At 41.8% G+C, this 21,465-nt stretch overlaps 1 protein-coding gene across 3 annotated transcripts in view; it reads left to right on the top strand.

The window, feature by feature from the left end:
- The window catches only part of TBX1 (T-box transcription factor 1), a 58,112-nt gene extending 39,846 nt beyond the window's left edge, over window positions 1-18,266 (top strand). For all 3 annotated transcript variants that reach the window (XM_030219754.1, XM_030219755.1, XM_030219753.1), the window contains 3 exons: window positions 909-976; window positions 4,840-4,940; window positions 16,178-18,266. In XM_030219754.1, the coding sequence (XP_030075614.1) occupies window positions 909-976; window positions 4,840-4,940; window positions 16,178-16,566 (558 nt within the window). In that variant the 3' untranslated portion in view covers window positions 16,567-18,266. The remainder of the gene's footprint in view (window positions 1-908; window positions 977-4,839; window positions 4,941-16,177) is intronic.
- The last annotated feature ends 3,199 nt before the right edge of the window (window positions 18,267-21,465 follow it).

Genomic DNA, 21,465 nt, shown 5'->3' with positions numbered 1-21,465 from the left:
GTTTGAAGTTTCTTTGCAAAGCCAAATTCAAGTGTAATGATTTTGTTTTACATTTTGCAATTTATCACTGTATTAATAGAACAACTAACATAATTTCTTATTACAAATTTTGTTTGTTACTTTTGAGAACATAGCTTGCCATTTTTACCAAGACTGTACATAAAACTAGTTTCAAAATTAAGTAGTGTAGATCATTTTAATAAAGAATATAAGTCCCCCTGATATTACCTATTCTATAGGCATTTGAAATTATTATCTGGAATTTATCAACAAACATACAGACTTGTGTAAAAAATAGATCAGATTGGTAAGCATGAGCTGGCCCTTTAAATCATAAGCTTGCCTGTCTCCTTCCAATGCTGGCATTTTGCTGATGGTCAGAGGCAGCTGCTCTGTCTCTCTTGCGTTCTATCAGCTTGACCTCTAAGTCTGGAACTGTCACTGAGGGGCTTAAAGTTTGTTTTTCAACCCATTCCGGAAGTTCAAATCACATACTTTATCTGTGGATTTGCTTAAATATAGAAAATGTCCCGGCTGGTCCCTGATGATTTAAATAAATACATAAGTATGATTTATCTCGTGATTTGTCTGTGCTGTTCTGGTGGTGACCCATATAATGTGGCATTTTCTTACAAGTGTCTTAACAGAGTTTTGCCCTTGAGACGGTATTATGTAGCACAGAATCTGACATTTTGTTTTGTGGGGGGGGGCAGAGAGGGAGCATAGCCACATGTTTTATTATTACCACATTTTCCTCCTTATATTTTTACCCACAATATTGAAAACATAATTTGACCTTTAATTGAAATGTGTTAGAAGCATATCTAAATACAAGAAATGTCAGATATTTTAGAAAAACAATATAGTAAGACCATTTTAATGAGAAAAATAATTTGCCTTCATTCCAGATCACACAATTGAAAATTGCAAGTAACCCCTTTGCTAAAGGATTCAGGGACTGTGACCCAGAGGATTGGTAAGTCTGAGAAATTCTTTATTTAATTGTATTATTATTTTTATTCACTGGAGTTTAGCTGTCAGTCACCAGATTTGAATCCGAGATATAGATGTGATGCATTCAACGTTTTAAATTTAAATTGTATTATGAATGGAAAACAAAAATGAGGATGTTATAATGCCTTTGTATCGCTCCATGGTGTGACTGCACCTCGAATATTGTGTTCAATTCTGTTTGCCGCATCTAAAAAAAGATATAGTGGAATTAGAAAAGGTGCAGAGAAGGGCGACAAAAATGATAAAGGGGATGGGACGACTTCCGTATGAGGAAAGGCTAAAGCGGCTAGGGCTTTTCAGCTTGGAGAAAAGATGGCTGAGGGGAGATATGATAGAGGTCTATAAAATAATGAGTGGAGTTGAACGGGTAGATGTGAAGCGTCTGTTTACGCTTTCCAAAAATACTAGGACTAGGGGGCATGCGATGAAGCTACAATGTAGTAAATTTAAAATGAATTTGAGAAACTTTTTCTTCACTCAACGTGTAATTAAACTCTGGAATTCGTTGCCAGAGAATGTGGTAAAGGCGGTTATCTTAGCGGAGTTTTAAAAAGCTTTGGGCGGCTTCCTGAAGGAAAAGTCCATAGACCATTATTAAATGGACTTGTGGAAAATCCACTACTTCTGGGATAAGCAGTATAAAATGTTTTGTACTTTTTTGGGATCTTGTCAGGTATTTGTGACCTGGATTGGCCACTGTTGGAAACAGGATGCTGGGCTTGATGGACCTTTGGTCTTTCCCAGTATGGCAATACTTATGTACTTATAATAATTCAGAAAACAATGTGAGAGGAGTAATAAATAATACATAAGCACATAAGTATAATCTTTATGGACTTTACTTATGCAGTTCATTTTCAGTTAACATGTATTTCTATCTGAAGTGTCATATTGCCAATATTTATACTAGTTGTTTGGACATACATGTTAGATAATTCATAGGGATGCTGACAAAGCTTGTATTTTATATTTTTGTATTGTGCCTTGCTTTGTCAGAATAGCTATACAGAAATGGTTTTATATAAATCTACTTAACCATCTCTAGATGAAGTATATAGCAAGTAGAAATAACATTTGTGTCAGGCTACTCTCAGGATAGAAATACAGGGACTCTTTTACTAAGCAACGTAAGCATCTGCGTGCACCCAACGTGTGCCAAAATGGAGTTACTGCATGGCCCTTATGGTAATTTCATTTTTGGCGCATGTCCGCTACACATGCCCGAAATTTTTTTTTAATTAAAAAATTTTTTTTTATTGCATTTATTAATAGTTAAATCACTTGATAGGAAAGTACAGCTAATATATTTTGTAGATCTAAAGGAGTAAAAAAAATTACTAAATAAAGGAAATTATATAAATTCCTTATTAGCATACTTAAAGTCCACAATGGAGGAGTCCAATATTCTAACTATGGCATGCCTAGGTCATTACCGCCCGGTTACCATGTGAGACTTTACCGCTAGGTCAATGGCTGGTGGTAAGGTCTCAGGCCCAAAATGGACACACGAGAATTTTCATTTTGCCGCATGTCCATTTTCAGCAAAAATGTTAAAAAGCCATTTTTTACAGATGCGCTGAAAAATGATTCTGGGCACGCTCAAAACACGCATCTACACTACCGCAGGCCATTTTTCAGCGCACTTTAGTAAAAGGACCCCACAGTATTTTCCTTGTTTGACTGAAAAACAACCATTCGATGTTAAACATCAGAATAAAATATTTATAAAATTATCTTTAAAAAAATGGAAAGTCTACTGGCTAGATTCTACATATAGCGCCTGAAAAATCTACATGGTAAAAAAAAACACCTAAAGTACCTCTAAATTGTATAGAATAGGCTTAAATTTCTGCACAGTATATATAATACACTAAGCGCCTCTCCACGCCACCAAATTTGACCACGTCTATTTAGGCCATCTTTTACTTGTCATAAATCCTGATGCCTAAATTTGGTGTAGAATGGGTATATTCTATAATAATGCACATAGATTGTAGAAATGCCCATGACCCACCCATTTCACACACATAAACATGCCCCCTTTTCAACTATGTGACTTGGAATTTATACGCACCACGTTACAGAATACACTTTGCGAGTTGTGCATGTAAATTTTAATTAATGTGAATTAGTGCTGATAATTGCTTGTTAACATCCAATTGACAGCACCAATTAGCTAGTTAACCAATTAAGTTACACACACAAAAATTAAGGTGCAATATATAAAATTTGGGGGTTTGCCTTTATCCATGCACACAATATACAATGTTCCCCTCTAGTCTGACTCTCTGCAGAGACCCTCCTCCTATTCCTTGTGTTTATTATCTAAGAAGAAAACATCATCATAAAATATTTTATTACCTATCAAAAATGCTACAACTGCTCTTCCCTAAGCACATGAAACCATGCAAAGGGGCCTTTTTACTAAAAGGTGGTAGGGCTATCACCAAGCCCCCTTTTGTCTGTGCACGTTAGGAGTTAGGTGCGATGCATTACAGAATACGCTTAGCGAGTTGTGCATGTAAATATCCAGAGTACCTGAATGTAACTCACCTTGAGCTACTACTGAAAAAGGTGTGAGGAAAATCTAAATAAATAAATTCTAATTATTGCCAATCAGTGCTCATTATTTGCTAAGTGCTGTTATCAACTCTAACTAGCTTGTTAAGCTAATTAAGTTACATATGTTGTTATAGTGTCTGTCTGGAGTTTGGCGTAGATCTATAGGCGTGCTATATAGTATTCGGGGTTTAGTGCCTCCTAAGTAGGAGGTGGTAAGTGGTCCTGCATTTAATTTTTGCAGGTCTTATGCACTAATGGAATAATGAGTGTGACAAATGAACAAAGAAAAAGGACCAGTTGCAGGGACATCCCCATTTCTTAGTGCATCTTAGTAAAAGGGTTCCTTAATTTGTTGGGATGTTATGAGAGCTGAGAACTTTGATACTGAACAATTGAGTCCGACTTTTTATTCCCTTTTTTTTTTAGTCAAAAGTATTTTGCAATGTATTTAGGTTATAATAGTGCAAGTAGCAGAGTACGATTATATAAAAATGTTCCATTGGATTACAGAACAAAATAGGTCTTAACTGATCTAACATAGGTCCCGTTTGGATTTTACAAATATAAATAAACTTTGACTGGTCTCCACATTTTTCTCAGGGACTCCATATTGTATTTTTCAGCTGGAATGCATTCATATGTATGTACCATCCCCTTAATTCTGTAAAAGTCATGAAAAATTGCATGCGCAAATTTGGAGGGGTGTCCAATTTGCGTGCGTAATTTAATTGAATGAGCCAATTACTGCCAATTGGCTTAACAAGCAATTAGTGGTGCTAATTGGAATCAATTAAGATGTGCACACACACACACATTTTAAGCACGTGATCCATGCTTACATTTTTACACAAAGGGGATGTGGAAATGGGAGGGGCATGGGTGGTTCAGGGTGGGTCATGGGTGTGGATTTTGCTTATGTATGCAATTATAGAATAAGGGGGGGGGGGTCTGTCAATAACTTTAGGCAGGGACATTTGTACCACATTTTTATTGGTGCAAATGAACGCGCGTAGATTTATTCACGACTCCTGGGACTTAAGCGCTATTCTATAAATCACACCTAATTTTAGGTGTGGCTTATGGAATAGAGCTTAAGCATTTTGTTGGCCAATTTTTTATGTGCAGTTTATAGAATTCACCCCCATATGTCCAATTCTATGCAATTATGTTTATGTAAACCACTTTGAAAGCAACACATCTAAATGTTGCCTCTGGAACTGGATACAAAGGTTTTCAGTACTATGACATATGCTGCTTTTCCAGGCCCAGGAACCACCGGCCAGGTGCTTTACCTCTAATGAGCGCCTTTACCAGATCGAGAAACCCAGTTTCTTCACCTCCTCAACAAAATGGTACCGAAAAAGGTAAATTCACTATTTTTCTTCCTCATCAATCCAGCTAATAATAAATTGTGCCAAAATGCAGCACTACACAAGGAAAGGTGAGTTTCTAGTTAAAGCATAAGAAACAGAGAGGCCCTTTCAATGGTGGTCTTAGTATTTAGCATGCACTAAACCTGTTAGTTATACTTTGGGGTCCTTTTACTAACTGGTCAGTTTTCCAAAAGCAAAACAATTAATCGTGGAGTGACCGAATGTTGTTTAACTTATTCATTGATGATTGTGAAAAGGGGATAGGATTTGATATACCACCTTTCTGCAGTTACAATCAAAGCAGTTTACATATTATATACAGATATTTTATTTTGTACCAGAGGCAATGAAGGGTTAAGTGACTTGCCCAGAATCAGAGGGAACTTCAGTGGGAATCAAATCAGTCAGGAAAAGGGACTAATGAGAACATAGGAGCCAACTTTTCAAAATTATTGGGAGTGCAAAGCCCAGTGGAAATAACCCCTCCCTGGACACATACAAGGAATTTTCTCAATAATTGGAGGTGCTCAAGCACCCACAGAGTTGGCACCTATGAATGAGAAGATGACACAAAGGGACTCATTTTTCAAACTAAAAAGAAGTCAAAAAAACATCATAAGGTGGCAGAAGGATGTTTTTCTCTCAAAAACATCCAACTTGCAATTTTCAACACCCTGATTTTAGACGTTTTACTCCACAGTTCATCCAAATTTCAAGGGGGCATGATAGGGCTAGGACATGAGTGGCCCTCAAAAAAAGACATTTCTCTGCAATAATGGAACAAAATGAAACATCTAGGTTCAAAATTAAGACATTTTTGGCTAGACCTGTTTCAATCACAGTGCCCTAAATGACCAAATGACCACTGGAGGAATTAAGGCACAAAACTCTTACTCTCCCAGAGATCACTGACCCCCTCCCAGCCCCCTAAGATGTGACAGTGACAGTACATACCAGGCTGTATTACAGCTTCACATATGATGGCCATTCCTATTAGAGCAGCAAGTAGGTCCCAGGAGTAGCCTAGAGGTCAGTGCAGTGGACTGTAGAGAAGGGGACCCAGGCTTATATCCCACTCTAACTGGTACACTTGTGTTGGGACCACTGTTCCCTCTAAGCTGAGTGGGAGTCATCCAACTGCACTGCTGCCAGTGTGTGTGTGTGTGGGGGGGGGGGGGGGGTATGAACATCATATTTTCAATCACTAGGGTCAGGCAGGTTCCCTAGAGTCCTGCACAACTTGCTTGTCCCTCATTATTGAAAATGTGATAGTGAAACAGCACCCCCCACCCCCACACTGGCAGGACTGTAGGTGGAGGATTCCTGCTCAGCCTAGAGGGAACAGTGGTTGGAATGTGTGAGTCCTCCAAAACACACCAGTGGTGTAGCCAAGGGTGGGCCTGGGTGGGCCCAGGCCCACCCACTTTGGGCTCAGGCCCACCCAGTAGCAGCACACCTATGATGTGGCTGGCAGAGATCCTCAAGCCCCATCAGCCGAAAACTCCCAACAACTGTTCCTCCTGCATACGTTGTAAATAGCAGATCTTTGCCTGCAGCAAGCATTGACTGTTACATACTGCTCGCACCGACCCCACAGCCTTCCCTCTGATGTATTCCCACCTATGCGGAAACAGGAAGTTGTATCGGAGGGAAGGCTGTGGGGCCAACATGAGCAGTGTGTATTTGTTGCTGCTTGCTGAAAGTGAAAATCTGCTATTTAAAAGGTATATGGGGGAGGGGGGATGTTTGAGAGACCATCCAGCTTATAATTGAAAGACAAAAACGCCTATATTGCGACCTAAATCGGGAGATAGGCGTTTATCTCCCAAAAACAAATAACGCGGTATAATCGAAAGCCGAACTTGGACGTTTTCAACTGCACTCCATCGTGGAAGCGTACAAAGTTGACGGGGGCGTGTTGAAGGCATGGTGAAGGCGGAACTGGGGCGTGGTTATCGGCCGATCAGAGATGGGCGCCTTTCGCCGATAATGGAAAAAAAATATGTGTTTTTAGCGAGAATTTAGGGCACTTTTCCTGGACCCTGTTTTTCCACAAATAAGGCCCCAAAAAGTGCCCTAAATGACCAGATAACCACTGGAGGGAATCGGGGATGACCTCCCCTGACTCCCCCAGTGGTCACAAACCCCCTCCCACCACAAAATATGCAGTTTCACAACTGTTTATTTTCACCCTCAAATGTCATACCCACCTCCCTGGCAGCAGTATGCAGGTCACTGGAGCAGTTATTAGGGGGTGCAGTGGACTTCAGGCAGGTGGACCCAGGCCCATCCCTCCCCTACCTGTTACAATTGTGCTGCTTAATGCTTATTAGTCGTCCAACCCCCCAAACCCACTGTACCCACATGTAGGTGCCCCCCTTCACCCCTTAGGGCTATAGTAATGGTGTAGACTTGTGGGCAGTGGGTTTTGAGGGGGATTTGGGGGGCTCAACACACAAGGGAAGGGTGCTATGCACCTGGGAGCTCTTTTACCTTTTTTTTTGTTTTTGTAAAAGTGCCCCCTAGGGTGCCCGGTTGATGTCCTGGCATGTGAGGGGGGACAGTGCACTACGAATCCTGGCCCCTCCCACGAACAAATGCCTTGGATTTATTCGTTTTTGAGCTGGGCGCTTTCATTTTCCATTATCGCTGAAAAACAAAAACGCCCAGCTCACAAATTGTCGAATAAAACATGGACGTCTATTTTTTTCGAAAATACGGTTCGGTCCGCCCCTTCACGGACCCGTTCTCGGAGATAAACGCCCATGGAGATAGGCGTTTTCGTTCAATTATGCCCCTCCATATGGCATGCAGGCGAGAGAGAGAGAGAGAGACCAAATCATTTGTGGGACAAGGTGAAGTTCTTCTGCCCACCTATCTTGGGCCCAGGCCCACCCAAAATTGGGTGTCTGGCTACGCCCCTGAAACACACTAAATACCTACTGTACCTGCAAGCTCGAGAGCTATTATAGTGGTGGACAGTGACGTACAGTAGGTATGTTTCTGCTCTCGTAGGGCTTACCATACAGTATAAGGGGGTTATGGTGGGATGTGTACCTGGGACCTTTTATGTGAAGTCCACTGCAGTGTCCCCTAGGCTGCTCCACTACTCTGCTGGGATGTCTATGTGGCCAGTCTACTAAGAATGACGACCCACAGACATCCCAATGGCTGGTTTGGGGGCATTTTTCTCTTGGACATTCTATTTTCAAAAATGGTCTCGAGATAAAACACACTGAGTACAAAATGTCTAGGGAAAAGGCGATTATTGTACTAAAAAGAGATACTTTTTCAGGTTCCAAATTGGCTACGTTCACCGTTCAATTTTTGGATGTTTCTAGCAAAACGCCCAAAAATCAGACCAGGCATTTTATTGAAAATGCCCATCCACATTACTCAAAGTAGTAAAACAGACTGAGGACCTGCAGACAGAGTTTGAGGCTCATTTCAAAGCACTTAAACTTACAAAGTTACATGGAGGGGCATTTTTGATATGACATCTAAATCCTACTTTGGACGTTTTTGCAAAAAAACATCCAAAATCTAAATAGAAAAGAAAGTCATTTCAAAAAAGTTGGATGTTTCGGGGTTTTTGTCCATTTTCAACAACAAAAAAAAAAAAAATCTAAGTGCAAAACACACAAAATCAAGCCATTGGGAGGCAGCATTTTTAGCAGCCTGACATCCCAGGAAAGCAATAGGGCACCCTAGGGAGCACTGCAGTGGACTTCATAAAATGCTGCCAGATATGCATCTCACCATTGCTCCCTTATCTTGTCTGCTGAGCCCTCCAAAACCCACCCAAAACCCATTACCTCCAACTGTACACAACTACCATAGCGCTTACAGGTGAAGGGGGCACCTGCATGTGTGTACAGTGGGTTTCTTGTGAGTTTTGGGGGGCTCACAGTTTCCTCCACATGTAACAGGTAAGGGAAGGTATGAGCATTGCACCCATCACTAGACTACTCCAGGGACCTGCATGCTGTTCTAATGGACCGGAGTATAACATCTGAGGCTGGCAAATAATATCTTTAATCGCATTTATTTTGGGGGGGGGGGGGTAGTGACTACTGGGGGAGTAAGGGGAGGTCTCCCCTGATTCCCTCCAGTGGTCACCTGTCATTTACGGCATCTTTTTGTGACTTATTCGTATAAAAACAGGTCTAGCTCAAAACATCTTAGTTTTAGTCCTGGATGGTTTGGTTTTGTTCCATTATGGCTGAAAAACGTCCAAGTGTTAGGAACACCCAGATCCCGCCCTTAACACATCCCTGACACACCCCCTTGTGATGTGAATGCACTTCTGACAGACTTCATAGAAAAACATCTAAAAATTGGTTTTGAAAATACCAATTTGGACATTTTTGTGAGAAAAACGTCCAAATGCAGATTTATGCTACTTTCTAGACATTTTTCTCTTTTGAAAATGAGCTCCATAGTAACATATGTGCTTTAAAAATGAGCACCTTTGTCAAACTGTAGAACTGAGCAACTATAACAATATTTATAGTTTGTATAATGCTACACAGTGCTGTACAGTGGTGGTAAGGTATAAGTCCTTGCCCCCAAAGATCTTACAATCTAAGTGGGTACCCGAGGAAAGGGAGAAAAGTGATGAACCCAAAGTGACAAAGGGCAGAAGCAAAATTTGAACCCTGGCTTCCCTGGCTCTAGCTCATTGCTTTCACCACTAGGGCAGTGCTGCTCAGGCTTCAGAGTTCCCACAATGAATATGCATGAAATAGATTTACATACAGCGAGTCTCCAGTATGACGGTAATATTTTAACAGGACCCCAGAGGTGTCTATGTAGGTACTGTTTTGCAAAGGTTAATAGCCTCCTATTTGTCTTTATAAAATACTAGCTTATATAGCACAGAACACACGTATATACCTCTGCAAGAGCTGGTGTAAATGAAAGCACATATTAATTGCCACTAATTAGATTTAATTGGCATTTATGCATGGCCCAAAAAAGGGGGCGCAGAATGGGAGGGTCATGGATGTTTCAGGGCAGATTGGGGGTGTGGTTTTGAGCTACACATGTAATTATAGAATACTAATGGAACTCAGCCCGCTTCCTCAACAATGAAACGGGCCCTAGAAAGGCTCTCTTGTAAGCGATTTTTTTTTGTCTCACCCCTGCCCTCCCCTCCTCTCCCCTCCATGTCCAGTGATTCTTCCCTTCCCTCCCCTCCCATCCCCTCCATGTCCAGCGATTCTCCTCTTCCCTGCCCTCCCATCCGTGTCCCACAATTCTCTTCTCTCCTGTACTCTCCTCCCATCCCATCCATGTCCATCGATTCGGCTCTGCTCTGCTCTGCCCTGCCCTCCCCTCGATGTGCCGCGATTCTCTCTTCCTTTGTAACTCATCGTTTTCTGGCTGGCCTGGCTGGCTTCCCTTCCGTTGGTAACATCCTGACGTCAGATCGCCTCCAGCGTTCCCTTTCCTCTCACTGTTCCGCCCTCTGATGTCATTACATTTTGAAGCGAGGGCGGGGCAGTGAGGGGGAAATGGAATGCTGGAGGCTGGCTGACGTCATGAGATGTTACGAACCCAGGCAGCCAGACAGCGATGGAACGTTGGAGGTGCAAATTATTATATAGGATTGGTGCTCCACACGTAAATTTAGGTGTGGGCATTTGTACCACCTCTCTGCTTATATGTTATTCTATAAACCATGCCGAACTTTAGGAGCAGCTTAGATTACCACTTAATCGGGTATTTCAGCACCAATTGTTTTAGGTGCCATCTATAGAATCCAGCCCTAGATAATTCCTGTATGAGTGGTATGTCATAAATTAATATTACTAGTATTAGGCAACATTCCAATAAACTAAGGGCACTTTTGAAAGGATGTCCAACTCAGAATATGGACCTACAAGTCTGCACATCAGATATGGATGTCCATTTCTCATGTATTTCAGAACAGGATCTGCCCACATAGAACCTGTTCTAAAATACATGAGAAATAGACATTCAGATGCTGGTTCTGTCCATGGATTTAATATAATGCCTCTCTGTGGTATAACCAAAGCAGTGCACTTAAGACTAGGTCAGGCATCCTTGCTTGTGCTAGAGCTTCGTGCTAAAAAATATTTTTCTTTTTTGGGGAGGGGCACATGAGGGGGTGGAGAGTGGGCATTCCCATGCTCAGCAATTAGTGCAGTTGCATTACTATGCAGTAACTGGTTAGCGTAGGAATAGTGTGTGAGTCCTTACCACCTACAAAACGGATGGTGTTAAGAGGTCACTCGGTAACATTTTTAATGGCAACATTAGCGCATGGCTATTAATACCAAAAATACAAAAAGGCTATTTTTTACAGCTTCTGTAAAAATGGCCTTAACACATGGGGAAAAAGCTGCGTGAGGGCATAGTAAGGCAAATTTTTGCCACAGTTAAGAAAAATGAAAAGGGAGTCATAAGACCTACAGGAGTAAATTGAATGGGAAGGAGTCGAATTGTGGAAGCCTATGGGGCCTTTTTAACAAACAGTGGTAGAAAGTGGCCTTAGCATAGCCGTGTGTGGGTCATTCCTGCATGCTAAGGCCACTTTAACTGCTGGGGTAAAATGGCTAATTTTTTTCTATTTTCCTTATTAATGGCCACATGCTAATTTTGCCCTTAGCACACGAGCTCCTACCACCATCCATTACACAGATGGTAAGCAGGGCCGCCGAAAGGGGGGGGGGCACGGGGGACAAAATTCCCCGGGCCCGGGCCTCCAAGGGGGGGGCCCGGCGCCAGGGTCAGGCCACCGGCGCTGCAGTCCCCGGTCTCACCTGCCTGCCTCCTTGGCTCCAGGCCCCCTGCATTCGAAGTGGCAGTCGCAGATCTATTCTCTTCTGGCCTTCCCTCCCTGTGTCCCGCCCTCGCGGAAACCGGAAATTACATCAGACAAGGGCAGGGCACAGGGAGGGAAAGCCAGAAGAGAGGGGATCTGTGATTGCCGCTTCGAATGCAGGGGGCCCGGAGCCAAGGAGGCAGGCAGGTGAGACTGGGGACTGCAGCAGCGGGGGGAGCGATAGAGGGCGGCAGCGGTGGGGGGAGCGACGGGGGGCGGCAGCAGTGGGAGGGGGCGGAGGCAGGGCGCCCTTGCCCCAGGCCAGGCCTAGTCTCTCAGCGGCCCTGATGGCAAGGGCTCATGTGCTAAGCACACATTAATTGATTAGCTGCAGTAACAGATAAGCGCAGAACACACCCACTCTCCACCCCCCAGACCTGCCCCAGCACCAAGAAAACAAATGTTATTTTTTAGCACGGAGGTAGCGTGCACACATCCCAAAAGTACCATGAGACACCTCAGCAGGCCCTGCAGTAAACCTTGTTTTGCTGTGGTGCTTACTGTAGATTTATAAAAGGGCCCTTATGTTTCTATGGTTCAACCAGTAATTATTTTGTTGAATATATGAGTACTCACAAAAAACAGCAAAGGTGACTGAAATGATACACAGACGATGCTTCCAAAGGTCTCAATAGAAGTTAAGCTGTTTTTCATGTAAGGTGATTTCTAGAAAGTACAATTTGTGCATTTCCTGGTGTGTAGCATTTCCCGCTAAGAACATAAGAAGAGCCATACTGGGTTAGACCAATGGTTCATCTAGCCCAGTATCCTGTTTCCAAACAGTGGACAAGACAGGTCACAAGTACCTGGCAGAAACCCAAATTGTGGCAACATTCCAGAACCCAAAAGAGTAGCAAGATTCCGGAATCCCAAATAGTAGCAACATTCCAGAACCCCAAAGAGTAGCAAGATTCTAGAATTCCAATTAGTAGCAACATCCCATGCTACAAATCCCAGGGCAAGCAGCTGCTTCCCCATGTCTATCTCAGTAGCAGACTATGGACTTTTTCTCCAGGAACTTGTTCAAACCTTTTTTAAACCCAGATATGCTAACCGCTGTTACCACATCCTCCGGCAAAGAGTTCCAGAGCTTAACTATTTGTTGAGTGAAAATATATTTCCATGTAACTTGCTTGAGTGTCCCCCTAGTCATTGTACTTTTGGAATGAGAAAAAAAATCGATTCACTTCTACTCGTTCTACATCACTCAGGATTTTGTAGACCTCAAATCATATCTCCCCTTATCCGTCTCTTTTCCAACCTGAAGAGCCCTAACCTCTTGAGCCTTTCCTCATACGAAAGGAGTTCCATCCCCTTTATTATTTTGGTCGCTCTTCTTTGAACCTTTTCTAATTCCACTGTATCTTTTTTGAGATACGGCGACCAGAACTGAACGCAATACTTATAATGATGGATACATTTTCCAGTACCTCACACAGCAACACACAAACTACTCTAGGAGACTCCTGAGGCAGGCTGGATAGGCCGAAACTTGGCTGTGTCAAGTCTTGATTTTTGACAATAAATGTCGAGACCTTTGGAAGCATCGTCTGTGTATCATTTCAGTAACCTTCGCTGTTTTTTGTGAGCCTTCAAGTCTGCGAAGGCATTGTTCTTCTGGGTGTACAGCATCAGAGTAAATAAGTTGTTCACAGCTGTAAAGGTTAACTTTAAAAACAGGGATGTTTTAAAAGAAACATGGGTCCTTTTACTAAGCTGCAGTAAGCACTAATGCATGCTTATCGCAGGTTAAAATCCACTACGGCAGGGCACACTCAGGTGTCCTGCTGTAGTTTTGTGTTCAGTGCACACTACCCAGGTGCTAAAAATAGAAAATATTTTTTAGCGCTGAGGCTGCGTTTGGGGAGTAGGCATGGCCAGTACTAATTAATTAACACAGCTACATCGCTGTGCACTAACCAATTAGCACATGGTTAGTGCACGAGCCCTTACCGCCTAGTAAATAGGTGGTGGTTAGCATGGCCACGCGCTAACTGGAAAATTAGTGTGTGGCCTTTAATGGAGGAAATAGAAAATGTGGTCATTTTACTGCTGTGCTAAAGGTCGCCTCAGCTCATGGGAAACCCACGCATTAGTAACAGCATAGGCCACATTTTTACAAGCTAAGTAAAAAGGCTCCACAGTCTTGTAAATCCAGATAGAATTTTCGTGTCTTTGAAAGCTACTTGGATGGCAGACAAGAATTTGGGAGAAGGGAGGGTTTTAATCAGTGCGGGTTTTTTTTTTAGTGAAAAAGGTGCCGGTACTGAAATGCCAGGCCAACCTTCAGGGGTGGGGTAATCACTGAGGGACCCCACCCCACAATAGTCAGGCCCCCTGCAACCAGTCACAGAATCTATGACAAGGCAGAATTGGTGTTTCATTAAAACCTGGGGACAATGGGGAACTGAGTTCAATTCCCACTTCAGGCACAGGCAGCTCCTTGTGACTCTGGGCAAGTCACTAAACCCTCCATTGCCCCATGTAAGCCGCATTGAGCCTGCCATGAGTGGGAAAGCGCGGGGTACAAATGTAACAAAAAAAATATATGTAACTCTAATACATGACTGAACATTTTTTTTTCAATCATAGCAAAATCCAGCCATTCACAAATTGGCAAATTCTGATATATTTTTATTGCATTGCACAAAAATAGATAGTCTTGCTACAAAAGAGGCTGTCTGTTTGCTCTCTGATATACAGTTTCAGCCTGTAACTACTTGTCCATCAATTCGGCCCCATTAAATTCAAGTAGGAATGTGAAATCACAGGAACAGTTTAGGTACTAGTAAAGGCTTACTTTAAAGGGTATTAGAATACACTGCATCCCCACTGCAAGGTGAAAAACTGTTTAATCTGGATTTTCAAATATACTAGTTTTTATTTATTTACTAAACATTAGATAAAAGGGTGCTCAGTTCATATTCTCTTGTCCCTAGTGTAAATTGCATTGCGTGATACTACTTTCTCTTTGTTTCTTACAACTTCCTTAGCTGACAGAAAGTTGATTTATTTGCAACTTGGATTTGTATTACAAAAGTCTATTCAATTAAAGATAAATCATTCAACCTCTAATTTGGTTCTAAAGACGTGACGTTTTTGACAATCCTTGTCAATATTTGTTTTTGAGAAATAATGACTTCCATCTTCTAACCACGCCCCACTGTCCCGAAGTCCTTTGATGCATAGGGAAGCCATCCTGAAGCCCGGTCCATCACAAGACAGATTTAACAGTGTTGTGTCGAGTTTTCAGCTGAAATATTTGAACAAACAGTAAAGAGAGAATAAATGTTTTGCTTTTTCAAAACCAATTGTAAAAGGAAACCTTTTACAGACCTGAAAGCTACTGACGAGATAACTAACTTCCGCAAATCTCTGAAGACACATCTCTTCCAAAAGGCCTACAAAGAAAACACATGGCCTACAAAACTACCTCAACAATCCACACAGTTATCACAGTTCACCTCTATCCTACCTAACACCTTCCGTCTATCCTCCCTTACCTAACCTTCAAACATCAATAATTGTACCTGTTATCATGAAATGATTATGTCATAACCACACTCTGTAAGCCACATTGAGCCTGCAAATAGGTGGGAAAATGTGGGATACAAATGCAATAAAAAATCAAACATATATAAACGGCGAGTGACCGTACTCACTTGCAAATGCGCAGTAGAGACTTCCCTCTCTGCCCCGCCCCAGCTTCAATATGTGATGATGGGGGCGGGCAGAGAGGGAAGTTTCTACTGGCATGCTGCAGACGTCGGAACCGCTCCCCTCCCCCACTCCCCCGGAGTCGCCGCCGCCCCTCCATCTGGCCCGAGCACTGTGAACTTACATCAGCACACAGCAGCAGGCACATCAGCAAAGCTGCCGTCGGGCTTCTTTCTCTGCCTTTGTCCCGCCCTCGCCGACGTTACGTCACACGACGGCGGGACACAGGCAGAGAAGGAAGCCCGCCCCGACGGCAGCTTTGCTGATGTGCCTGCTGCTGCGTGCTGATGTAAGTTTACAGTGCTGCTCGGGCCGGGTGGCGGGGCGGCGGCGGCGGTGGCGACTCCGGGGGGGGGCTCGGAACCCCCCCATTCCAAAAGAAGCCCGTTTTCACAGGCTCAACGGCTAGTAATAATAATAACCTGTGCAGTTTGATTCCAAGATATGTTATATAAATTCTTCAACATTTGTACCTCCGTCTTTGGTCTTTACTATACCTCAAACCTCAGGTGCTTCCTTTTCAAAGATCTCGTTCCCAGACAGAGTGAGATCATGCTTTCGGGTAACATAGAAAACATTGCATTTGTATATCACTGTAGTATGCTGGGATTTTGCGTTAACCGCGTTTCAGTTGAATCAGACTGTCGCTTTTGTGTTTCAGATACGGAAAGCAGAAGGGAGTACGAGAGAGATGCTAGCGGGACTCCATTACATGCTGACCCAGCCCATCAGCAGCTCATGTCCAGGGTCCTTAGCCCAGCTCTCCCGGTCCCTGGTGGACTAGTGCCTCTTAGCACAGCTAGACCCAGCCCACCTCACGAACTTCGTCTGGACCATCATTCCCAGGGGTCCGAGCCCCTGCATCATCATCCCTACAAGTACCCTGCGACCTACGATCATTACTTAGGAGCAAAAACTAGAGCAACACCCTACCCCTTACCCAGCATCAGAGGACATGGCTACCACCACCACCACCATATGAATCCAGCTGCCGCCAATATGTATTCTACGGCTGGTGCTCCAGCTACCTATGACTATGGTCCAAGATAACATTGAAGAATATCAACGTGCATATCTATATAGTATTTCGTGTATTAAGGAATGGACTTTTTTTATGCATGGTTTTAGTGAACTAGGGGTGTATGTTCTGCATACATTACTCTACCGATGCCTGAACACTTTACGGTCTTCCGAAATGTATCCGAGTCTGGTGGCTGGAATCCGGCACGGAGCTGTCATGGTCTCACCCCTGCTAACACTGAAGTTTCTACCAGTAAAGAAGCAAAGCAGGGACGCCCAGTCCCTATCAGTCCAGGACTCAGAGGCTGCACTGACTGACAAGCCTAAAACCCAAATGGTAGGCGTTAGGAAAGAGGCCAGGCTGTGGACTTACTGGACACTCCTTTAAGTCTTCTGAGCCGGGACAGGATGATGTAAAAGTGAACTGCTAGACGCTTGAGGAACAGCTCACTTCACCTTCCAGGGGCATTTTCTTCTACTGTGTCAGTTGCACTTTTCCTGCTTTAAAGAAGCCATATGTTCTCATTATACTTTCCCTCTGGAAATAAAATGAGTTGTCTCGATGCCAGTTTGGTACCAATACTGAAAGGCCTAGCCACAGTTTTAGGATGGTCATCTTGTGATTGATCTGTGGTTAGGAGGCTTCTGCTCTCTATCAAGGGCATGCCAGGACACATGACAAACCCTTATGTGCACAGTATAGAGAATGGTGGAACGGTGGAATGGGATCCGTTTTACGGATTAGCAATCCACTCACCTCAGCTAAAGTATTTTAACTGTCAAGGGTGGGACTCAAGCTCTGGTTATATGAATCCAATAGGAGCAAGGTAAAATTGAAACCGTGACGATGCATCATTAACTTTTCAAGAAACACCTACTTTTCGATGGTTAATGTTGCTTGCTGCTTTAAACCAGAGTTAACAGAAGGACAACAAAAGTAGGACTTTACATAGCGTGTATTGTAGTTGAAATTTGCAGTGAATTGCTGAGTTTTAAATGTCTGCCTAAAGCTTAAAAATCAGACCTGAGAGAGATTTTGTATAATAGCCTCCTACTGTTATTTGCAAGCCAGATAAAAGGCCCTCGCCGCTTTACAAAAGCGTTTTTAAAAATGCACATTGATTAGTGCCAAAGCTTTTGGTTAAATGTTTAATGAAGTTGTTATATTTATTTCTTTCCAGAAATTCTGTGGAAAAAAAACTCGCTCTTTTCTGCGTACTTGCAGTGTAGGAAAAAAGGGGATAAAATGCAACCAGAGTTAACATTTGCAAACAGTGCAGAAATCTGTAGATATTCCTATAGAAAGCAGAGCACTATTACAGAAAAATGAAAAGGAAATTGAACAGTGACTTACATAAATGGATATTTTTTTTTAATTAGCTACACGTGTGGCCTGTTTGTAAACAGTGAGTCCGTTGGAAAATTCCCCATTAACATGTAGGAAGAATTTACAAGGTGAGGCTAGGTCAGGAGGTGTCGAGATATCTAAAATAAATATAGAATAACTGGTTTGGTAACAATCACTACTGAAAAGGTTGTTCTTGTCACGGGTATGTGATCTGGAAATATCTAAACTCATACCAAAATGACGAGCTATTGCACTGAGAATTCCTAGGGGGCCCCAGTCGTCTGCATAACTGTAGGACTTTAGCAAAATTTCACTTGGTGTAGAGGCCGGGGTGCAGTATGTGATCGGTCTTCATAATTCTGTCCCTAGAGTTTTTGCAAAACTTACAAAAATAAAGGTGCTTTTTAGCAACTGAAGATTATTTCTCCCGATGACCTTCTCTTGTTCTATAGGTAGCGGGAATACTTTAAATTAGGGCTTATGTTATATTCTAAGCAATACTTTGCTTATATGTTTAATTAATGTTTGCAATATACAATTTATACTACGACTAATCATTTCTATAGCGCTACTAGACGTACGCAGCGCTGTACACTTGAACATGAAGAGACAGTCCCTGCTCGACAGAGCTTACAATCTAATTAGAAAGTATAAAGTAAAGCCCTTTTATTAAAGGGCATTAAGCCCTTACCTCTTAATTCTATAAAAGTTGCCAAAAATTGTGTATGCAAATTTGCATGCCCAATTTAATTGTATGAGCCAATTATTGTCAATAATTGGTTTTAACAAGCAATTATTAACACTAATTGATTTAATTTGCATTTACACATGTACAACTTAGGCACTTACAATTTACGTGTGATCGGAAAAATGGGGCACAGAAATGGGAGGGGCATGGGCATAATGGAGGTGTTGTTATAGAATAATGGGAAAATGTACCTAATGTAGGTGTGTACATTTCCACCACATTTCAGCTGGTTCAAATGGCCAGGCCTGAAGTTAGGTGCAATTTCCAGGCATAAACTCTATTCTACAAACCATGCCTAACTTTAAGCATGGCTTATAGAATAGTACTTTTTTCAGTGACAATTGTTTTGGTGCCATATATAAAATTTAGTCCTCAATATGTGGTTAACCTGCTGAAACAAGCTACAGTGTCACCATGTTAAGCCATTTTGTCTAGTTTGCCTGTTTCCACAGGTTAAACTAGGTCTTACTGCATTTTTCAGATTTTTCTCTCAAGGGGCATGGAAGCTTTAGCCAGCTGGGTTACACTTACAGCAGGGACTCACTTACTTCCTCCTTAAATGCTACTCTCAGCAGATATCCTGTGCTAATGGGAACATAAAATAGTAGGAATGCCCCTAAAAGGGGCCACCTAAAATTTGCAGCTACTGTGAGATAAAAATTCTGCCTTGTAACTGCAAATGTTAGACTATTTTAGCAAAAGAGCCCCTTAACCTCTTGATTCAACTGTTTTCTCCTCCTCCTCCTCCTAATCCTAGCAGCTTGAGTATTTGTTACTAAATGAGAGTGTAAATAATTTTTCATCATCAATTTTCCATTCATTTTGTTAAAAGCCCAAATTATTATGATTTGCCTACAAATTTTGTTCGCATTATGCAATTTAAAAATAATGCATTTGCTTGAATTTGCTGAAATGTCAGCCTCCAGTGAATGAGAGATGAAAGTTGGCCTTCTTTATGCAGCTATAAACCTTTTTCCTACATATTTTTTAACCATTATTTCCTTGGTTAAAACACCTGGTATTTTTTTTTCACTCTAATTGTTAGTACCAAAGCTTTTGGCTATTTAATGAAGTTGTTATATTCAGAGATTCTGTGAAAAACGTTTTTTTTTTGTGTGCACCATTCCAATATAAGGGAAGGGGGAGGGGTAAAATGGAATTTAATAGTTACACCTACAAACCATCTTGTGTTCAATGGGATTGAAAAAAAGAAGGTGCCTTTTGCATTTAAAAAAATGAAAAATTAATCCCAAACTTGGATCCTAATGAATTTAAGTAATTCTCAGCTTGTCTCCAGGTTTTCTTTAAAGAACCCACAGTTCTAACTTTCTGCTGCTAAACATTCATATTAATACAACATACCCACAGTATTTCACCAACCTGGAGGTCAAGTATTCTGCTATCGTTACAGTCACATATAATCATATAAACTGCTGTAGATAGAAAAGAAATCTAACAGTTTCCTCTGCGGAAATGATTTACATAGATTAGGAAACTGATTATTTGATATGTGAGCGAATAATACAGCAAGAATTATTTTCCAACCCTCTCCCAAAATAAATCAACTTTTGGACAACCATGTGGGAGAAAGATGTGTCCACAGACTCACAAAAGACCAACAATTCATAATAATAAGACTATGCTCGAGAAAATATGGTTTCTCATTTTCAGATGCTCATAATGAAGTTTACACATGCTCTGGCAAATGTAAATGTTTTAAAATCTCAGTTATTCATGGCATTCTTCTTTGTTGTAGCAGACCAGTCGTCTCTACACGTTACTAAAAGGGAGAATACATTGTCAAGAACCACATCTCTTGGAAATGGGTTATCATATTTCAGTTTTCACAAAGGTCATTTGATTGGATGAATGGGTCAAAGTAAATTAACCATCAATTCCCGTTCTACTGTGCACCCTATTCCAAAGACTGTTCAAGTTTGTGTGCACCAGTAATGGGGGTGGCCACTGAGGCTTTCTTTCTTTGGTTTCATTTGATTGGCTATAATTTTTCTTTCTAAATAATGATCATCTCGTGTTTTGTTTTCTTTTTTTTTTACCGAAACAAGTATTCAGAAGTTCACCTTTTTAAAATTTAATTTTAGGCAAAATACTTGCTGGTAAAAATAATATATTCACTATTTCTACACATCAAACTGCTCTTCTATTAAGTGCACTATTACAAGCTTTAACGTATTTCATTAAAATCTTGAAAACAGAAAACGTTGCTGCAGTTTCTCAGCCAGAAATTAACACAAACGTTTTTACATTTTAAGTCATCGGCTTCCACCACGGAAAAAGCCACGTTTGCCTCTGATCCGAGACTGACTCTCCGGTGGAGGTATTAGAATTAGGGGTTCAATTCAGGTCAGGCTTCCAATAAAATAAAATAATCTAAAACAAACAAAAAACAGTTCTCTACACCCCCACGACAAAAAACGGCTCCAACTCCCCTGTGTGGCTACAGTGCATAAAAGGAGATTTGAAACTATAACCATAGCCCTTTAAAAGCCAGGAATTTGAAGAAGTCAGGCTGTATATTTTGACTAGAAAATAATGCCCAGTTTGACAGGGTCTACTAGTTTCAGACCCTGAGTCTGCCTGGCTTTCTTCCCTCGGAGTTCAGCAGGAAACCAGTCTTACAAGCCTAACCTGGGCTGCTCTCTCCACTGACGTGATTAATGAATCCTCAGCACCAAGGCTATTTAGCAAGCTGTTTTTCTTCACATCAAGCAGTGCCACTGCAAAAACATTATTGTAGGGCATTACAGGAGACTCAAAGTGCCTCCGTTTCCCAGATGTAGGCAATGCTGTAACCCTTTCTATGATAACCTCA

Source organism: Microcaecilia unicolor, chromosome 11 (genome assembly GCF_901765095.1).
Source record: "Microcaecilia unicolor chromosome 11, aMicUni1.1, whole genome shotgun sequence".
In the NCBI taxonomy this organism is placed as follows: domain Eukaryota; kingdom Metazoa; phylum Chordata; class Amphibia; order Gymnophiona; family Siphonopidae; genus Microcaecilia; species Microcaecilia unicolor.
The sequence above is the reverse complement of the archived record's forward strand: the minus strand, read 5'-3'. Positions and strand labels throughout refer to the sequence as shown.